The sequence below is a fragment of the Lynx canadensis genome, chromosome B1 (genome assembly GCF_007474595.2).
Source record: "Lynx canadensis isolate LIC74 chromosome B1, mLynCan4.pri.v2, whole genome shotgun sequence".
NCBI lineage: Eukaryota > Metazoa > Chordata > Mammalia > Carnivora > Felidae > Lynx > Lynx canadensis.
This window is the reverse complement of record NC_044306.2, coordinates 55,187,149-55,207,639: the sequence shown is the minus strand read 5'-3', so window position 1 is coordinate 55,207,639 and position 20,491 is coordinate 55,187,149. Positions and strand designations below refer to the sequence as shown.

The 20,491-nt window shown below is 39.2% G+C and overlaps 1 protein-coding gene across 1 annotated transcript; it reads right to left on the bottom strand.

The window, feature by feature from the left end:
• Nucleotides 1-793: 793 nt before the first annotated feature.
• On the bottom strand, nucleotides 794-3,634 carry HMGB2 (high mobility group box 2). Its single transcript, XM_030312752.2, has 5 exons — nucleotides 3,368-3,634; nucleotides 2,587-2,754; nucleotides 2,142-2,287; nucleotides 1,895-2,067; nucleotides 794-1,341 (listed from the first exon to the last, which is right to left on the bottom strand). Exons 1-4 carry the CDS (start codon nucleotides 3,617-3,619, stop codon nucleotides 1,974-1,976), a joined length of 660 nt encoding a protein of 219 aa, XP_030168612.1. The 5' UTR covers nucleotides 3,620-3,634; the 3' UTR covers nucleotides 794-1,341; nucleotides 1,895-1,973.
• Nucleotides 3,635-20,491: the final 16,857 nt, after the last annotated feature.

The following is a 20,491-nucleotide window of genomic DNA, read 5'->3' as shown; positions in this document are numbered from 1 at the left end:
TGCTTTCCTTTAATATTAAAATGCTGGTGAAGTGAGTATTGGTAATTGAATTTGGCTATTTTAAGCTTGATAGGTAACCAGGATTGTCAGATTTAACTATTTAACAAATAGATTTGTTCTGTGATCACTTGGCCAACAGGTCAACTTTCATTATAAGTCTCTGATTAACTATTCAAAATAGCTATCTAAATTCAAATAGAAGCAATTGTTTCCCTCAAATGAGCATTTCTCAAATAACTGCTCTTCCTTGTAAATACAAAGCCTGAGGAAATTTAGGTCATGCAGATCACAATAACCACCTTGAAAGCTTGTTAGGTCACCCAAAATTCTAAAGCTTAAGACCACACTAATTTTGAAGACTTTGCTTTGAACTAGTTCATAACAGAAAACTTAACCTGTTACTAATGAGGGTTTTTTAAGTTTATGTTTTTAGGTATGGACTCACTATATACCAGCTCCTCTGCCTCATTTTAAAGTTTCCCTAAAGATAGTTAAAAAAAAAAAAAAAACCCAAGGGACAAGTTAGCTAATAAATGAATAGCAAGTGTCAAGAACAAAACTCATTTTGTAAAACCACACCAATTTTAGAAGTTCATTTAATTCCAGTTTTTAAAAAAACACTTTGTAAATCAGAATATGGGCATGTTTAACTTTCTTTTAAACCAAATATTTACTAAATCAACTAAATCAATGTGTTTAGAACTATTAGGCAGAAATACAAGAAAAGTCAACAGTTCCAGACCATAAGTATTTTAAAGAGAAAACATAGCACATTAAGGACAAAAACAACAGAAATAATATACATAATTTTATTACAAAATTTTTTTTAAAAAAACAAAACTCAAAATTCTAAAAACCCAAATTTACTATTGATACTAATTCCTACAAGTTTGCTGTGCTACAATACACAAGTCAAGAATTAAGAAAACCATTAAATATTTAGAAACATTCAACATCAGAAGCTTTAAAATCTAACTGTATGTAGTAGCCCCTCAAAAAAGCTACAACCTGCATTCTTAAAAAAGTATTTTCTCTACAAAGAATCTTATCAGCTATACAAAATCTGTACAGTTTTTATACTGAAGCTAATATTGAGCTGCACTTGAATTCACATTCTTAGCAAAAACAATTGCCTGAGCACACACGCACACTCCACACATATCATTACAGGATAGCCATTTATTCTTCATCTTCCTCCTCTTCCTCATCATCTTCATCTTCCTCCTCCTCCTCCTCTTCCTCCTCATCCTCTGGTTCATTCTTCTTCTTTGAACCTGTAGGCCTACCAGGGCCCTTCTTTCCCGCTTCACTTTTGCCCTTGGCGCGATATGCAGCAATATCCTGAAATATTGTCAAAAAAATAAAATCAGCATCCGGTGTCATTACTCAACTGTGAAAACCACAAAGTTATAAACAATTGAAGATTATTGACCAATAACCCTGTCTAAAAGGTATTCAAAGTCTACCTCAGTTGAGAGCATTTGTTCCCTCTAGGCTTTAGAGGCTAATGATTTAAAATGATGGAGTTATATATACAACATGTCAGAACTTTCACTACCAAGATCCATTTAAAACCTCACATCTCAGACACATCTACATAAAACAACATATCTGTTCCTCTGTTTCTTAAAACTAGGAGACCTAGAACTACACACGAGTCCATATACAGGAATCTACCAACGCTATCAACACCGGTTTCAGTTAAAAGAAAGGAAGTTTCAATTAGCTTATGTTAAGTGTGTTATTTTTCACTAGACCTTCTCCATAGGCAGCTGACAACCATAAATACAAGATTAACTAAACTTCCTAACTCTGTAGTTCATACCTATTTCTAAAATCCTTATTTGGAAAATATCTTACCTTAACCTTGGCTTTAAAAAGGTTAGGAACGTACCTTTTCATACTTCTCCTTTAGCTTAGCCGCCTTCTGTTCATACGGTTGTTTATCTTTGGCTGACTGTTCAGACCACATTTCACCCAACTTTTTTGCAGTATCCCCAATGGATAACCAGGGTGTTCACTTTTGATCTTTGGGCGATGTTCAGAACAAAACAGGAGAATGCAGACCTGAAAGGAAGCAACAGTGAATATACTGAATGGAAAATTAAGGGGCAATCTGACTGATTTTAAAATGAACTTACGGAGGCCTTTTAGGGGCATTGGGGTCTTTCTTCTTTCCTTTCTTGTCACCTTTGGGAGGAACATAATTTTTCATCTCCCTGTCATAGCGAGCTTTGTCACTTTTTGCCATATCTTCAAATTTCGACTTTTCCTTCGCAGACATGGTCTATGGGCATGAAAGGAGCAAAAGTACAGCAAAACCATAAGCTACATACATCCCACAAAAAGTTCGAGATCATCCTTAAGGGCCACATTTCCTTGGTTAGCAGCCTTCTACTTTTAGCAGTCTTAGAAGCCAACAAAAACCTAAAGCCATCTGCCAAAACTCTAAATAAAGTATCTGGGCGGGTCACCCCCCCCCCCATAGGAAAGTTGAAGGTGACAAGTGACCTACATGGTTAAGGTCCTAGCCAAGAAAACAACACACCTGAAAAGCCCTTAGCTCTGTCCGAATTCCGGTCTCACCTTCCATCTCTCGGAACATTTCTTGGAGAATTCGGCGAAATTGACCGAAGAGTCTGGGTGTTTCTTCTTGTGCTCTTCCCGCAGGTCTGCACGAAGAAGGCGTACGAGGACATCTTGCCCCGCGGCTTGTTGGGGTCTCCTTTGCCCATGGTGACAGACGGCGTCTACCTAGCGGGGACAAGACGAGCGGTGGGCGGACGCCGGCGGGGCTCGGCTTCCCCGCCCAAAAGCGCGCCCGCCCCCTCTCGCGAGGAAGGCTGGCCGGCGCCCGGCTCCCCCGCCAGCCCGCCCCGGGCCGGCCGCCTCCGCGCACAACGCTCTCCTCCCGGCACCGACCGGGGCCGTCCGCGGCCGGGCTCCTCGCGCGCGGGCAACCGCGTCTCTCCCGAAGGCCCGAAACGCCGCCGCCCGGCCCCCGCCCGGCCCCGGCTGAGGAAGGGAACGCCGGGGGCGCCGGCGAAACACCCTTCCTGACACAAACGTTCCCCCGGCTTCCACGTCGCCGGCCCCCACTCAAAGAGTTGTCGCCTCGCGACCGACATTCAAAAACAAAAACAAAAAAACAAAAAACGACTGAAACCGGGCCCGGATGAGCTTCCCGCCCTCCCGCCGGCCCCGACCGCCCGCCCTCCACAGTCCCTGGCCCTCACCGGCCCGCACCCCAGATTCCGCTCGCCGAGTAGAACCCCCGAGAGCCACAGCACCCGGCCCAGCTAGAAGGGTATGAGGAAAGGGGGAAGGGCAGGCCCACCAACACGGTGGAGCTGAAGGGGCTTCTTGCCTGGTGGTAGCTTTTCCTCAGAGTCCCGCGGAGGAGCCGGATCCAACAGAGACGCTTCCTTCCCAGGGCTCCGGCGTGAACTGGTTTATCGCTAACGCAATCCTCAGCCTCTTGTTTTGCAGAGTTCTCCGCGCCACGGTAACTTGACGAGCCGGGCCACAGACCACACCCCCGCCTCTCTGATTGGTTCTGGTGATTATTCAAACCCTCGCAGGCCCCGCCCCCACGCCACAGAGGCCTCCGATTGGTCATGTCTCGCCAGGCCCGTCCCTCTAGCCCCAGCCTAGCAGGTTCGGTGGGTCGCCCAGGTCGTTAACCTCCCAGACCCGTTAGAACCGGTCAGGAGAGGAATGTACTGCTCGATCCTGATTGGCGGCGGGAAAAGGGTTTGAAAAAATGGCGGGCCTGACTCTGACTGGCTGGGGCGGTAAACGGGGGGAGTGGTTGGCCTGAAAGGGAAGCCCCCGCCAGATTTAAAAATACTAAGTCAGGAAACAGGGTTGTCCTCAAGGGGTCTGCGGCGGCGGCAAGGTTTCCAGGCGCTAAGGTAACAGGAGCAGCCTGCCCTACCCCTTCTCCGACCACTGACCAGGTCCTGTCTCCTCAGCCCCAATTAGGCCCTTGCAGCGTTGTCTCCTGAGCTGTAGTCGCTGGGCCGTGTGACCCCCGCAGGGTCCAAAAAATAACAATAGAAGCTGAGGAGCGAGCCGATTGCCTAGCTCCTCCCGTTTTCCGCTGAGGCTAGGGTAGAACCCGAGACCGGAGGTAGGGGGAACCTGGGGGTGGGCGCGGGGGTCGCGGGAGGGTGGCTGTTCCCCCTCTTGTAAGGTGTTACGAAACGACTTTTGAGTGAGGCGTTTTCCGCCGGTAGAGTTCCCTCGGCAGGTCTCTCCCTCCCCCCTTTGTCTCGGGTGCCCCTTACCCGGAGGTAAACAAGGGCGCCCTGGGGTCCCGAAGGGGCGGAGGTGGGAGTTATCGCCCCTGGCTCCGCCCCCCTCCCTCCGGGTCTGGACTCCCGGCTGGGGCCCGCCTGGCTGGCCCCGGCTCAGCCTTTCGGGAGCGCTGCGCAGAGAAATCGGATTCCTGGCTTTGGCCCGCCCCTTCTGCCTAGCCTAGGTGTCACCTCGGTATTCACGGTCTTGTGCCTCTTATATGAAAATGTAAAAATTGTTTAAAATCAAAGATCTGTTGAGACGCCCATAAAAGCAATGAATGGCTCCGCACCCACCAACTGCTTATATTCGCCAGGCGCATTTTGCAGCGTTTTACACACTCTTCCAGCCCCAGGTTGAGAATCTTCGTTTCAGTTAGGGCGCACCAAAGCTACCTTACTGCTTACTAGCATCACAGGCTGCTTTCCCTAAAGTAGCAGGACTTTCACTGACATCTTAGTATGCTACTTCTGTGTCGCATTTAGTTTTGAGGTCTGTTTTTTCCTATTGGCCCACGTGTTGCACTGTTGGGTTTCAACACATTTTAAATATTCTCGTTTCTCAGTAAATTCACTGGCATTTGTTAGACTGTGTCTGTTTGGTTTTATATACAGCAACCGTAGTCAATAATAACTCACAACTAGCAGCTCTTTACCTAGAGTTACTATTAAAAACTAAATTTTTAAAAATGTATTTTCCTTGGAAATGGATACTGGTTGCTAACGTTGTGAGTGTACTAATGCCACTGAATTTATAAATAAATTTTAAAGTGTAATGTTTATTGCTCTTTGAATAATGTAGTATGATTTGTTAATTTGGATTTTTATGTGCTTTTATAGCACAGTTCTGGCTGTGGCCTTATTTGAAATAGGGTCGTTGCAGATGTAATCAGTTAAGATGAAGTATACCTTATATATGGAGGTGAACAGGCCCTAATCCAATGAATGGTGTTCTTATAAATAGGGGAATTTGGACCCAGAGAAAAGCATAGAGGTTAGACAATGTGAAAACACACAGGGAGAAGTTAGCCATTTACAGGTAAGGAGAGAGGCCTGGAATCTTCCTCAACCCTGAGAAGGAACCAACCCTGCTCACACCAATTTCCTTCTTTACTCCCTCACAGTGGAGAACAGGAAACATTTCCATATTCAATTTACTTTTAATTTGGATGCTAAGACTTTATTCTTAGGCTGTACTTCCTGGCCTAGAAGTAACATCAAAAAGCACTGTAAAGTGATAAATAAAATGTAAGTGAGATCTACACAATTGTTGGTTACAGAAGCACCCTTTTCTTCTTTCTTTCTTTCTTTCTTTCTCTGTTCTTTCTCTTTCTTTCTTTCTTTCTTTCTTTCTTATTCTTTCTTTCCTTTCTTTCTAAATAAAACCTATACACAGAATCTGGTAGCACACACACAACACACCAAAAATCTGGTCCCAGTTCTGTAAAGATGAGTTAAATACTCAAGGTTTGGTTCATTATTACAAATTACCTGGTATACTGTTTTGACTTCATCAGAAAACTAAAATGTCCCATAAATAGGTAATACTAAAGGTCTTTCTCTGTTTCTACTCTTGTTATGGTTCTAAATGGGAAAAGAAGATTGTTTTCTAAAACTTAAATTTAAAGACATTTCTTTTTAGGAACACATCATTTTCATGTATTTAAAAAATAATTTTCTAAATTTATTATTATTAGTATGATGTATCTTCCTAAAAGATGATGACAAGGAAAGTGTTTATGTTTTTCATAAAGAATGCATAAATTAAAATCCAGCAAGGGCTTGTGATCTTGAACAGTACACTGAACATTTCTAGGCTTTTGATTGACAAACTATAAAATGAGGTTTCGGGGATAATCTCTAAGGTACCATTCAGCTCTTAAGTTGTATGATTCTATAATTCTGTGAATACGTGTTCATAATGTGGGAAGAAATTACTTGAACTTTTGCAATTGTTAGGTGGTCAAGAGATTATAATTAAAATTTTAAAAGATAACTCAAGTTCTAGGAAATCCTTAGGTTATGAGTACCAATTAGTAGTGAGCCTAATTATTTCAAAACAGTATTTGATGAAGAGTTTATAGCTGTTCAAATGTAATAAATTATATAAACCAAAGTTTAGATTACACAATATTACTTAGTCACTTTATTCTCCTGGTAAAATTATTTAACCAGGGGTTTTTTCTTTCCCCCCAGACAATGCGAATATATAACTTTATTTGCCAAACTTTACCTGAGTTCAGCTTCTTACAATTGTAACAACTTATATATTTAGCAATAAGCTAATTGTGAATGAGGATTGAAGTTGTTTCCAATGTAGGTTCCTTCTAATGTATATATATAGAGAGAGATATATAAATAAATATATATATATATATATAAAATAGCTATTTCTGTAGATAAACTGGAATTCATCTAAAATGTCAATCTAGCAGGATTGTGTAGCAATGCACTGAGTTGTGCTATCGAAATTCCCATCATTTTTTCATTCAGTTATCCTAAAATTTGGACGTTTTATAATCTAGTCATCAAACCAGATTGGGAAATCCTGATAAAAGAGAATATTATATACTTTTTCTTTTTTTTTAATAAATTCCCTCCCCACCACACACTAAGCAGTAAATAATAACTCAATAATTATTTTTTATTTCTTAATTAACTCCTACAGTTAGCTAAAATTAAATATTCTCTACCATAAGGTTAGTTGCATATACAATAATTCTTGTTCCCTCAAGTTGCCAAGTTAATGTAAAAAAACTGAAAACCACTACCCTGCACACACATTAGTGTCTTAAAGATTAGTCTTACATTGAATTTAATATTTTTAGGTTGTTTTTAAAAGAGAGGGGAAGGATAAGCATATTAGAGTATTATCAAGCAGGCACATCCACTTGTGGGGAGACCACTGGTTCTGAGGCCTAACTGTATACTGACTCCAGAGATTCAGTTTAGTGATGTAGTTCAACAGTATGTTTTGAAGAAAGGGAAATTCAGGTTAAGTCTTTCATTCTACTGCCAGCATTTTCAATAAAAAATGGTAAGAAAACAAAGTTATTCTGTTTTCTTCAAAAAAAACACTATTGACTATTTTTATGAATCAATATGAACTAGATGTCTGCCATAAAGTAATTTATTTTCTAAAAGCCTCCACTGCCACAATTAGGAAAAAGGACAAACTGGAAAATCATGTTTTTAAGTACATTGTAGATCTATCGAAGCAATCAGAAAATAATTCAAACTGAAATTCCAGACACAGAAGAGTTCTTTTTAGGTGTACTGATGATTTTTGAGAACAATTTGTAGATTTTCAGTGTGGAACTGAGGATCAATCGGACTCATCCCAGGTTGAAGGGCTTTTACTAAGGGAAAGAGAACCCAGCAAGCTTTTGGAGCTGTGTGGGGTTAACACAGTTGGAAACCAGAGGACCCCTAAGTATACATAATGACCTATTTTCTACCTACATGGGCTAAATTCTGAGGTGGTATGGAAGGCTAGAAAATTTTGCCAGAGGATTCTAAAAACAAAGTGAAATCTCCCAAGGTTTTATGGTGCTTACTGGATAAAAGTCTGGCTAGAGGGAGAGGTTCTGTCACAAACACAAGACTGATCTCCTCCTGAGATATTTGCCATTTTTTGAAACTGTGTAGGTGGGAAGGTAGAGAGACAAACTCAAAGCCATCAAAAAGCAGAAATCTTCCATAGTCTCTCAGGTCTCTCAGACCACCAAGCCCTCAATCAAAAGCCGTGAAACGATATCTGAAGAACAGGAATGAGCCAGAGGTGAACTGGGTCTTACTAAAACTTTACAGCATAGCCTGGATACATACAGCTTATTCCTTCACTGGATTAAGATAACTCCTTATCCTTCTACCTATTAGAGGGGTTGATTCTGCCTAACAGAGGAAAGGTCAAATCCTCTTAGTATAAGATATCATCTGGCACACATCATAATAAAAAATTTGAAAACAGGCCCTTGCGTAGCTCGGTTGAGTCCAACTCTGGTTTCAGCTCAGGTCATGATCCCAGGGCTGTGGAATCAAGCTCCTTGTCAGGGTTCACACTAGCCTGCTTGAGATTCTCTCCCTCTCTATCTCTCTCTCAAATAAATAAATAAATAAATAAATAAATAAATAAATAAAATTTAAAAACTAAAGACAAACAAAATCTTAAAAGAGCCAGAAAAAAGAGTAAATTTTAAAAAGCAGTAAATCTGGATGCTGACTCTTCGATAGAACTATGAAATCCAGAAGACCACTGAGTTACATCTTTAAATTGCTAAAGAAAAAAAAAAACCTGCCAACCTTGTTTTATATCTAGGGGAAAGCTTTCAAGATTAAGTCAAAATAAAGTTTTTGGACAAACAAAAGCTGAAAGAAGTCACTGCCAGTAGTTCTGACTGAGGAAAATAATCCTATATCCTCAGGGGAAAAAAAAGAACGCAAGGGTAATTATATAAATTTTAAAAGACTATTACTTGTTTAAAATCACAATAATAATGTCTTGGTGGTTTTTTATAATCTGTGTAAGTAGAATATATAACAATAGCGCAAATGGTAAGAGGGATAAGGGTCTTTCATTATTCAAAAAGTGATAAAAGTTAATATGTATAAAACCATATGCCCAGCGAGCTATACCTTGGGATGCTAGTTACATAGATACGTTTGTGTGTGTGTGTGTGTGTGTGTGTGTGTGTGTGTGTGTGTGTACGTACATGCAAAAACTCACCCTTCCATACATAGGCTACCAGGTCTTAAATTAGTCTATGCTAAAAAAGCCAATGATGAATGGCTATTAAGCATACTGAAATATGTTTAACATCATTAATCATTAGGAAAATGCAAATGAAAACCACAATAAGATTACCACTTCAGACCCACTATGATGGCTGTAATTTAACAAGACAGAAAATAACAAGTGTTTGTGAAGATGTGGAAAATTTGGAACATTCATATATTATGTATGTAATGTAAAATAGTACAGTCAGCATATAAAATAGTTTGGGAGCTTCTAAAAATTAAAATGTATTTACCCAGCAGTTCCACTTCTAGGCATCTACCTAAAAGAAATAAACACCTATGTCCACAAAAAAACTTGTATGTGAATATTTACAGCAGCTTTATTTGTAATAGCCCAAAACTGGAAACAATCCAAATGCGCACTAACTGGGGAGTAAGTAAACAAAAATGTGGTATATCCATACACTAGAATACAATTCACTAATAGAAATGAGAAATAGAAACACTAATACAAGCTATAACATGGATGAACCTTAAACACATGCTAAGTGAAAGAAGCCAGACACAAAGCCAGCATACTGTATGATTCCATCTACATGAAATTTCCAGAAAAGGCAAATACAGGGGCACCTGAGTAGCTCAGTCGGTTAAGTATCCAACTCTTGATTTCGGCTGAGGTCATGATCTCACGGTTCATGGGTTTGAGCCCTTCATTGGGCTCTGTGCTGACATCAAGGAGCCTGCTTAGGATTCTCTCTCCCTTCACTCTGCCCCTCCCCCGCTCATATTTTCTCTCTCTCTCTCTCTCTCTCTCTCACACACACACACACACACACACACACTCACACTCACTCAAATCTTTAAAAAAAAGAAAAGGTAAATATATACACTCAAAGCAGAAGAGTGTTGCCTTAGGGCTAGAGGTGGGAGCAGGGGCTGACTGTATAAAAGCATGATGGAACTTATTTAGGTGATAGAAATATTCTAAAACTGGGTTACAATGATGGTTGCACAACTATATATATTAATAAAAAAAATTCATTAAGCTGTACACTATACTGGGTAAAATGTATGTACATTTTACCTCAATAGAATGTTTTTTTTTTTTTAAGTCAGTGACTTGTTTTTCCATTAGCAGAGCACTATATCAAAATGGTAAAAACTTTAGACTTTAACAATGAGAGCTGCAGAAGACAATATGAAAATGTAGGGATCACTTGAGAGGAAGTGAATACTACTTTTCTATTTTAGGAAATAGTAGTTAAGAGTGTCAGCAGCTCTTGAATTATAATAGCATTGTTACTTTGGCCCATATTTGCCTGAATATCTATGGCTTTCATACAATAGGAAAATAATTCTCTTGTAGATTCTTTTCAAATTATCTACTTTTTTGTAGGTGTTTCCAGTTAATTTGCGGTATATCAATACTATACTGATCTTATATATAGCCAATGATAGTTTTGAGTTTGGTAATGACTAAAATTTCATATTAATATGAATACAAGTGTGGCATAATTTTGTCCTCTAAATCATTTTGTTACCAAAAAAATAAAAATAATTTTGTTACTGTGCTTTGTAGTTCGATCGTATTTAATAATCTATTACAAAGCAACAGGTTTTCAGATGTAGTTTTATAAATATCCATCTAAAAGCTAGAATTCTAATTAGACTGAAGAATGCACTTATGCATAGTTGAAGATTGGACTAATTAATAATAAAAAAAAAATACGGGTTTCCCCTATTATCCAATAGTAAAACGTTCCTATGAAACCTTCCATAAGCTGAAATAGTATACAGGGAAGAGTATCCCCTACTTTCCAAAAATTCAAGTTACACCACTTTACTTTTATGAAAGGCTTATGGGATAGTAATTGCTTTTTTTGTAAAGTGAAAATCCCCTTAGGGTTTCTTTTGGTCAGTGAAAATAGGTACTGATGTAGGTCTTTCCTAAAAGTGAAATGGTGTAACAAACTTTCATAAAGTGGGGGATACCTGTACAAACTCTGTGCCTAGTAAGACAAACTGAAAGTTTACAGCACAGTAAAAATTGAAGTGACCTTTTTGTGGACACTTCAACAACCATTCTAGGAATCTCTGTAACCAGTTCTCTGGACAACGATCCAACCCTTCTAAGACACAGCAGTATTTTGTCTGTCCAGTAACGTCTAGGCCTATCTCATTCCCACATTTTTTTATTTTGTTTTCAGGGGGGATTTGGTCTCAAGGATCTTGGGAATGGAGTAAAGGTAACCCTAAAATCTGAGTCTGCTCTCCCTTTTGAGTATGAAATAAAAACAAGGCTATTCTCAAAATCCCAAAACAGTAGCCAATGAAATAATTCCATACAAATGTAAAATAGTCTTAATATGGACAAGATTTAACTAAAAGAATCTATTTCTCAAGCATTTCTGACATCCCACTCTGAAGATTCAGGATTCATCTTCAGGTTCTAGTGCTAGTCTTCCACTGCCAGGCCCACTTCCTGCCCTGCATACCGCTCTCAGCACTGCACATCTTAAAATACAATAACCTCATAAAAAATTTAAACCTATGGGACCTCAAGATGTCTATGTCATATCTAAAACAAATGAGAGAAAAAGACACTGAAAAACATACGTGATTTATTAAATTTTTTTAAAATATTTATTTTCGAGAGAGAGAGAGACAGACAGTGTGAGCAGGGGAGGGGCAGAGAGTGAGACACAGAACCTGAAGCAGGCTCCAGTCTCTGAGCTGTCAGCACAGATGCGGGGCTCAAAGCCATGAACTGAGAGATCATGACCTGAGCTGAAGTCAGACCCTTAACCGACTGAGCTACCCAGGTGCCTCCATACGTGCTGATTTATGAGAGAAGAGATGAGCAAAGAAGATAGGGCACAGAGGTCACAGGTAGGGAAGTGATAGTGATAAGTAGTAATAACAAGGGAGGATCATGGGGCGGGGGCACAAAGTGACAGGTGTGTAGAGAGGGACATCAGATTTTATAAACTTAATGGCTAACACCATCTGTATTTAACAATAGCATATGATACACAATACCATTTATTTAACATAGTGTCTGCTTTGTGCCAGGCACTGTTCTAAGTATTAAAACATTACTAAAAACATTAACTCATCTAATCCTAATAATGCCAATGAGATAAATACACTATTATCTTCTTCATTTTTTTAGAGGAAGTCATTGAGGCAAAAAGTTACTTGCCCGAGGTCACATGATCAGTCAGTATCCAGTCAGGAAAAGAAAAACCAATTTTGGTATTTCAGAGGTAATGTTATTACCTCTTACTGAGAGAATCTTTACAGAAAGTCTGGAAAAGTAACAAGGAGGAAGGTATCATTATCCAAAGGGAACTGCAAGCAGAGCCAGCATCCTACCACTGGAGGAACCAAGAAAACAGTAGTATCCAAAACCTACACATACTGTGCTTCTAAGGCATTTGGAACTTAGCTGTTGCATTATTAGGACTAGTATTTCTACCTGCTTCCCGAGAAGCTAGCAGCCTTCAGATGCACACACACCCCCACCCCCACCTCCTGGGCCAGAGTAGAGGAGCACAGTGTTGCTGAAGCTGCTGGAGCCCAAAGAAAGGAAAAAAATGCCTCCATCCTCTTCTTGCCTTTTAATCTCCCATTAGCAGAATGGAACTGGAGACCCAACTGGCAAGTGAATCTGGGAAATGATTTTTAGGACTCCAGTACCCTTACACTACAGAGGAGAGGGTAGAAAGAGCTGAAAGACAACAGACACACCAGCATAGTTGAACCACTGGCAATTGGCAGAGCTTAAATCTCACATATTCTGGCTCTGGAGTCCATGCTCTCAACTGCAATACTATGCCATAACACTGTGATCTACCACAAGAGTATTTCATACATTTTAAAATTAATGTCTGGTCATAAATGCAGCTGGCAGCAAAGAAACTATAGGAATTGTATTTATTAAATATTCAATGAATATTTAGCAAGATCCTACTTTTATACCAGGCACTGTCCTGAAAATACGATGGGGAGAAGAAAAAAAAAGAGGGAAGAGAGCTCCTTTCTCCCTGTTTCAGATTGAACAAAATTCCCTGAGAAGGATTCCAACTGGCTTGAATCATGTGTCCACCCGCTGAACTAAGCATTTTAGCTGAGGCGTGGGTATGGAGAAAACAACCTGGTGGAAATGCCCACGATAAGCCTGAGACAAGGATTTGGGTGCAGGTAGTTTTTCTGGAGGATTCAGGAAACAGCAGCAGGAGGTGGGAAAGTAAGACAAAGAAGGGAAGGCAATAAATAGAGGGTACCTTATCAAGCCAGCAACCACACTGGTAATGACTGAAGCATAATCCCATGGGAAAACTGCAGGAAAATGGTATGAAACACACACCTCAAAGTTATCCCACCTGGGGGGCAAGAGGGCTGGGGTATCATTTGGTGAGGGCTGCTGAGATGGGGAGTGAATAATTGTCAGGCATCTGCAAATTGCCCTGACTACACGGGGACAGGGCTGCCTTCCGTGCTTGGGAGAAAAGAGATCCAGAAACTGGCAGCTACAAATCTGCCTGAGAACACTGAAGTGGTAAAAGCCAGAGAGGTATGGGCAAGAATCTACAAGGCCTACTATTAATTTCTTCATCAGATAAAAGTTTCTTTTGCACACAGTTGTGCAAATAAATGACAGAGTTTTATAAAGAAAGTATGATAGAAAGAATTATTGTCTAGAAGTTTCTTGGACGGGGAATGTGTATCTTGTTTTATATCCACAGGACCTGGCACACTGCTATCTAGATGTTCTAGGCTTATAGATTTACTGAGTGAATTTGTCAATTTAATGAGTACCTGAACATATTATTTCGTAGGTTTACAAAGCTGGGATTATTTTTAGCTGTCATTACCATCAATAAATAATTTGTAAACTTTTGAAAGAATTTTTTATCTGTTTCAAGAATTTTAAGCAGCATGGTCTTGTTCTATTCCTTCTATCACTCTTCTTAAATCAGATCAATCACTTCCCATTGTACAGAACTTTTGAATTGCCTAGCCAATAACCTTGTTCCTTTAAAACATATCTTGATTACAAATAGGGTATTGACATGGCTGGTTCAAACCAATCATGAGAATGCTAAATCATGAGAATGCTACTCTGAGTAGCATGAGGGAAAGGCAAGAAAATCATAGATGCCAACCCGGACATTGTTGAACTGCTGAAGTAACACCAGTAGCAATCTTCCCTCAGCCTTATTACATCAGAAAAATAAACTCCTATCAATCCTGTTAAATATTAACGGTTACACCTAGCCAGTGTTTCATAACTTTTTAAACAACATTTTTCCCCTTTTGCATTGCAACCCCAAGCAAGACAAGTCATCTTATTTCTAGAGTAACTTATTTACGATAAATTCACCAGAAAACCCAGAGGAGCACTAAGTGTTTGGCCATTCTAGTTTTAATCCTCCTGGATTCCCCTCTGAGGAAAGATCACAGTATTCCTCACAGCCCTCTACCTATGCTCTCCCCTTCAATATTCACTTTGACATTTTAAAACTTACATCTAAAGAAGCTCAGGAGGGCTATATCACTGAGAAGTTTGTCGTGAGATGATGGCCTTTCAGATATGAGTTAATGTAGCATAACTACTTAGGTGTGATCTCCTCCTACACAGCCACTTTGCATCCTCAGCTATATTTAAAAAAAAAACACATTCTCTGTTCTCCCTCCAGAATATATTCTCTGAATCTCTCTACTTATTTCCATCTCTGCTATCACCACACAAGTTCAAGTTCAAGCCACAGTCATTTCCTACCTAGAATATGGCAACAGACTCTGAACTAGTCTCCCAGTTCCAGGAACTCTTGGTCGTCACAGTCTATCCACCACAGAATAGTAAGAATGATCTTCTCAAAACAAATCAGATCAATCACTTCCCAGCATAAAACCTTTCAATGGCCTACCATTTACATAAAACAGAATCTAACACCTTATCATTACCTGTGATCTGCCTTCTTCCCATCTCTTCAACTTCATCTCCAATCACCCTCCCTCTCACTATGGTGTAACTCTGTAGATAATCTTTCAGTTCCTCAAGCACTTCAAAAAAATTTTTTGCCTCAAGGCCCTTGAACAAGCTGTTCCTCTGTCTAGAATGCCCTTACCTTCTTTCTCATCATGGCTGGCTCCCTCACTTCAGGTTTAAGCTTACATATAAACATCACTGCCCAACTTTCATAACACTTATGACATTAATCACCTCCTATAATACTATATGTATTTGTTTGCTTATTAGTTCATTAGTTAGTTCATTATTAGTACATATGCTGTCAACTAGATCCAAGAAGGCAGAGACATGGTTCTTTCTCCTCCTTTAACAGCATTTGGCACGTAAGCGCTTGTAAATTTGAATTAAATGAATGAATCAATTATTAGTAGTGATTTTACTTGAAAGCAATCCCCAGATCCCAAACTGGATTATTTGCATCTTTCATGTAAAAGAGGAACATGTGATTGCAGCTTTCTGTATTATGATAAACTAGATACTTGTGTATTTTTACATTCCTCCAAAAATTAGTTCTTGGTAAATTATTCTTTTTAATGCATTAGTTTGGCAAAAAATGAAGGAAATATCTAAGGAATTTCCTCCTGCCAGCAAAATAAGGGCCAGGGAGAGGCACCAACCATGAGCTAAACTCAGAATTGCTACCTTTAAGTGGTAAGTAAATCTGAGGACCATGGGAACAAATGCCCAAAGCAGCAGTTTACAAAACAAGGGAAAATGAAGTGGGGACATTGAATAAAGAAACTATAATGGTAGTATGTCGGCAGCACACTTTTTCTCTTGGCAGAAACATATGAAAATCCTCACTATGGGGCGCCTGGGTGGCAGTCGGTTAAGCGTCCGACTTCAGCTAGGTCACGATCTCACAGTCCGTGAGTTCGAGCCCCGCGTCAGGCTCTGGGCTGATGGCTCAGAGCCTGGAGCCTGTTTCCGATTCTGTGTCTCCCTCTCTCTCTGCCCCTCCCCCGTTCATGCTCTGTCTCTCTCTGTCCCAAAAATAAATAAACGTTGAAAATCCTCACTATGGAAAATAGCCCAAATTAACCTTAAGAGAAAAATCACAGATTGATCAAATAAATATAACTACAAAATCAGAGATGACCAAGCACATGAAGAAGAAAGCCAGCACTGAACACCCAAGTAATTCAGATATTACAATCATTAGATTCAGGATAGTAAGAATACTTTTTTTAGTAAGAAAAAGGGTGAAGTTAGAAAGATGAGGAAACAACAGGTGTCTATCAGGAATGATAAGAAAGATCTGAAAAATAACCAAATGGATCCTTCAAACATAAAGAACATAATTGTTGAAACCTCAATGAATGGGCTAAACCAATTATAGCTGAAAACAAAATTAAACTGGAAGATATTATTGAAATTACCTAGAATGAAGCACAGAAGAATGATATAAAATATAAATAATGAAGCTGAGGAAGTTCAAAAATAGAACAATGTTTATCAATATTCCAAAATGGTGAGTCCTAGGAAAAAAAGACTAGAGGAGAGCAAGAAATGGTATTATTTTAAGTTTGTAGCTGAATTTTTAAATAATGACAGGGCTGCCTGGGTGGCTCAATTGGTTGAGCATCCGACTCTTGATTTAAGCTCAGTTCACAATCCCAGGGTTGTAAGATCAAGCCCCATGTTGGGCTCTGTGCTGAGCATGGAGCCTGCTTAAGATTCTCTCTCTCGCCTTCTGCACCTATCCTCAGCTCGTGCTCTCTCTCTAGAATAAATTAAATAAATAAATAAATAAATAAATAAATAACAGGGCGCCTGGGTGTCTCAGTTGGTTAAGCATCCGACTTTGAATCAGGTCATGATCTTGCGGTCTGTGGGTCCAAGCCCCCGCAATGGGCTCTGTATTGTCATAGCAGCTCAGAGTCTGGAGCCTGCTTCAGATTCTTTGTCTCCCTCTCTCTCTGCCCCTCCCCAGCTCTCTCTCTCAAAAAAATAAATATTAGAAAACATTAAAATAAAAAATAACATGAATTCAAAATTAGGAAGCATAAAGTAACTCAAGTAGTTTAATAAAAGGAAATCCACAACACAGATACTGCATAATATCAAAGATAAATGATTTTGAAAAAGGCAAGAGGAAAGAAAGCTCACCTACAAAGGAAAATAGACTGATAGCAGACTTCTCAATAGCAACAATGGAAGCCAGAAGACAGTGAAATTCCTGTCAAATGCTGACAGAATGATCCATCCTAGAACTGTGTGCAACCAGCAAAACTTTAAAGATAAAGGCAAAAATATTTTAAGATTAAGGAAAATTGTGAGATCAACAGACTAGCTCTAAAGAGAGACTTCTGAAGTAGGTACTATAAGGAAAATAATCCTAAAATAAAGTAGGAATATAAGAAAGAATAATAAGCATTTATTTTTTTTAATGGCCACAAGTTCTTTTTTTTTTTTTCAAGCCTATTTATTTATTGAGAGAGAGAGAAACAGTATGCAAGCAGGGAGGGAGGGAGAGAGAGAGAGAGAGGGAGAATCCCAAGCGGGCTCTGCACTCTGAATGTGGAGCCAAACATAGGGTTCAGTCCCACAAACCGTGAGATCATAACCTGAGCCAAAATCAAGAATTGGATGCTTAACTGACTGAGCCATCCTGGCACTCTGAATAATGAGCTAAAAAAAAAAAAAAAAAAAGGTAAACAGTGTCAGTATGAGTAAAGGAAGATAGGTAAGAAGAAAATAACCGGTCAAAAGCACAGAGAGAAACAAGGAAAAGCGTAAAATACAGAAAAGAGCATGAGAGATAAATGTGACATCGTGGAAAACTCTAACATTCATGTAACTCCAGTTTCAGAAGGCAAAGACAGAAAATGGAGGAAAGGTATATTTGAAGACACAATAGCCAAGAATTTTGCACAACTGATAAGAGACACCCATAGATTTAAAAAAAGAAAGGGAGGGGTGCCCGGGTGGCTCAGTTGGTTAAGCATCTAACTTCAGCTCATGTCATGATCTCATGGTTCATGAGTTCAAGCCCCACATCAGGCTCACTGCTGTCAGCCCGGAGCCCACTTTGGATCCTCTGTCTTGCCCCCTACTCCCTGCTCTCTCTGCCCTTTCCCACTGGTTCTCTCTCTCTCTCAAAATAAATAATTAAAAAAAAAAAAAAAAAAAGAATGAACCTTAGCCTAAGTGTCACACCTTACGCACTTAGGCACAAATTCATTCATTTTGGATAATATAATTAAATGTAACATGTGAAACCATACAACTTTTAGGTGAAAAAAAAACACACAGGAGATAATCTTTGTGATCCAGAGCTAAGAGTTCTTTACACCAAAAGCACAATCTGTGAAAGGACAACCTGATACACTGGACCTCATGAAAACTAAAAAAATTTGCTCTGGAGAACATTAAGACAGGATGAGAAGGCAAGTGACACAATGGGAGAAAATACTTGCAAACCACATATCTGACAAAGGACTAATATCTGTAGCACATAAAGAACTCTCAAACCCCAACAGCTTTTTGAAAAATCCAATTAGAAAATGAACAAAAGAGACGAACAGGAACTCATCAAAGCAGGTATATAGATGGTGAATAAGCAAACAGAAAGATGTTCAACATGACTAACCATTACGGAAATGCAAATTAAGGCCGCAACGAAAGATCACTACACACCTATCAGAATGGCTAAAATAAAAACTGACAACACCCAGTGCCGACAAGAATACACAGAAGTTGGATCGCTCATACAATGCTGCTGACAGTGTAAAATGGTACAGCCACTCTGAAAACAGCTGCAGTTTTAAACACCTGAATACGAAAATACAGACAGCTTAGCAATTGCACACCTGGGAGTTTAGCCCAGAAAAACGACTTGTGTTCACACAAAAACCTGTACATGAACATTTATAGCAGCTTTATTCATAGTATCCCCAAACTATAAAGAATCCAGACGTCCCTCATCAGGTGAATGGTTAAATAAACTGTGCTACATCCATACCATACTACTCAGCACAAAAAGGGAACAAATTATTGATATGGGCAACAACCTGGTTGAATCTCCAGAGTATTGTATCGAATGAAGAGAAATGATTCCAAAATGTCACATACTGTATACTTCCATGGATTTTTTTATATTTTGTTTTGAGATGACAAAATTATAGAAATTGAGAACAGCTTAGTGGTTGTCAGGGGTCAAGGGGTATGGCCATAAAGGACAAGATGAAAGATCTCTGTAATGGAAACATTCTGAATCTGTCAAATTTGTGTCAATATTACTAGAAATAAAAAGAACATTTCACAGAAGAATCAACATATCAAGAGAATATAAAGATCCTACACATTAAAAGATAAACATCATGTTCAATCAACTTGAAAATGTATATGAAATGGACAAATTCTTTGAAAACACGTCTTAACAAAACTGACAGGTGAAGAAATAGAATATCTGAATGGTTTTGATCTATTAATAACTTTAGTCCCTAATTACCCTTCCCATGAAGAAAACTCAAGGCACATATTGGTTTACCGGTAAAGTCTATCAAGCATTTAAGAAGTTCACAAATTCTTCCAAAGAATACAAAAAGAGGAAACACTGTGAACTTGTGTTGTGAGGTAAACAAAACAGTGGTAACTAGGGTTGTCCAGTTAATCTGAATTTCAGGTAAACAATGAATGATGTTCCAGTGTAATATATTGCACAGGATACCCACATACTCTAACATTTTGTTTATTTGAAATTCAAATTTAACTGTGTATTTCCATATTTTATTTGCTAAAACTGGCAACTGTATTGATGATAATACCTGGTAAGGGCTTTACAAGGAAAGTAAATTACAGGCCAGTGTCTCATGAATATACATGCAGCAATCCTAAACAAAATATTGACAACACAGAAAAAGGGTAACATCATTAGTTTAAACAAGATTTAAACAAGATTAGTTTAACATTAAAAAAAAAAAGTAAAAGAACTAGAAACAAATATAATATGTAATGTATAATAAAAAGTTCAATTTTAGGGGCGCCTGGGTGGCTCAGTCGGTTAAGCGTCTGACTTCGGCTCAGGTCATGATCTCGCGGTCTGTGAGTTTGAGCCCCGTGACGGGCTCTGTGCTGACAGCTCAGTGCCTGGAGCCTGTTTCAGATTCTGTGTCTCCCTCTCTCTGACCCTTCCCTGTTCATGCTCTGTCTCTCTCTGTCTCAAAAATAAATAAACGTTAAAAAAAAATTTAAAAAAAGTTAAATTTTACATATTGTTTAAGAATCCAAATTGATTTGTAGATTCAATGCAAGGGCAATAGAAGTCCCAGCTGGCTTTCAAGGTGAGGAGTCCTAGTATTGTTTTCTTGGTTCCCTCAAACTTCTAAAAGGATGGTTTCAGAGATAAGATGATCCCACAGTAGGGTCTGAAGGATGAATAGGGTGGGACAGTGTAATAGGAAGGGATGGCAATTGC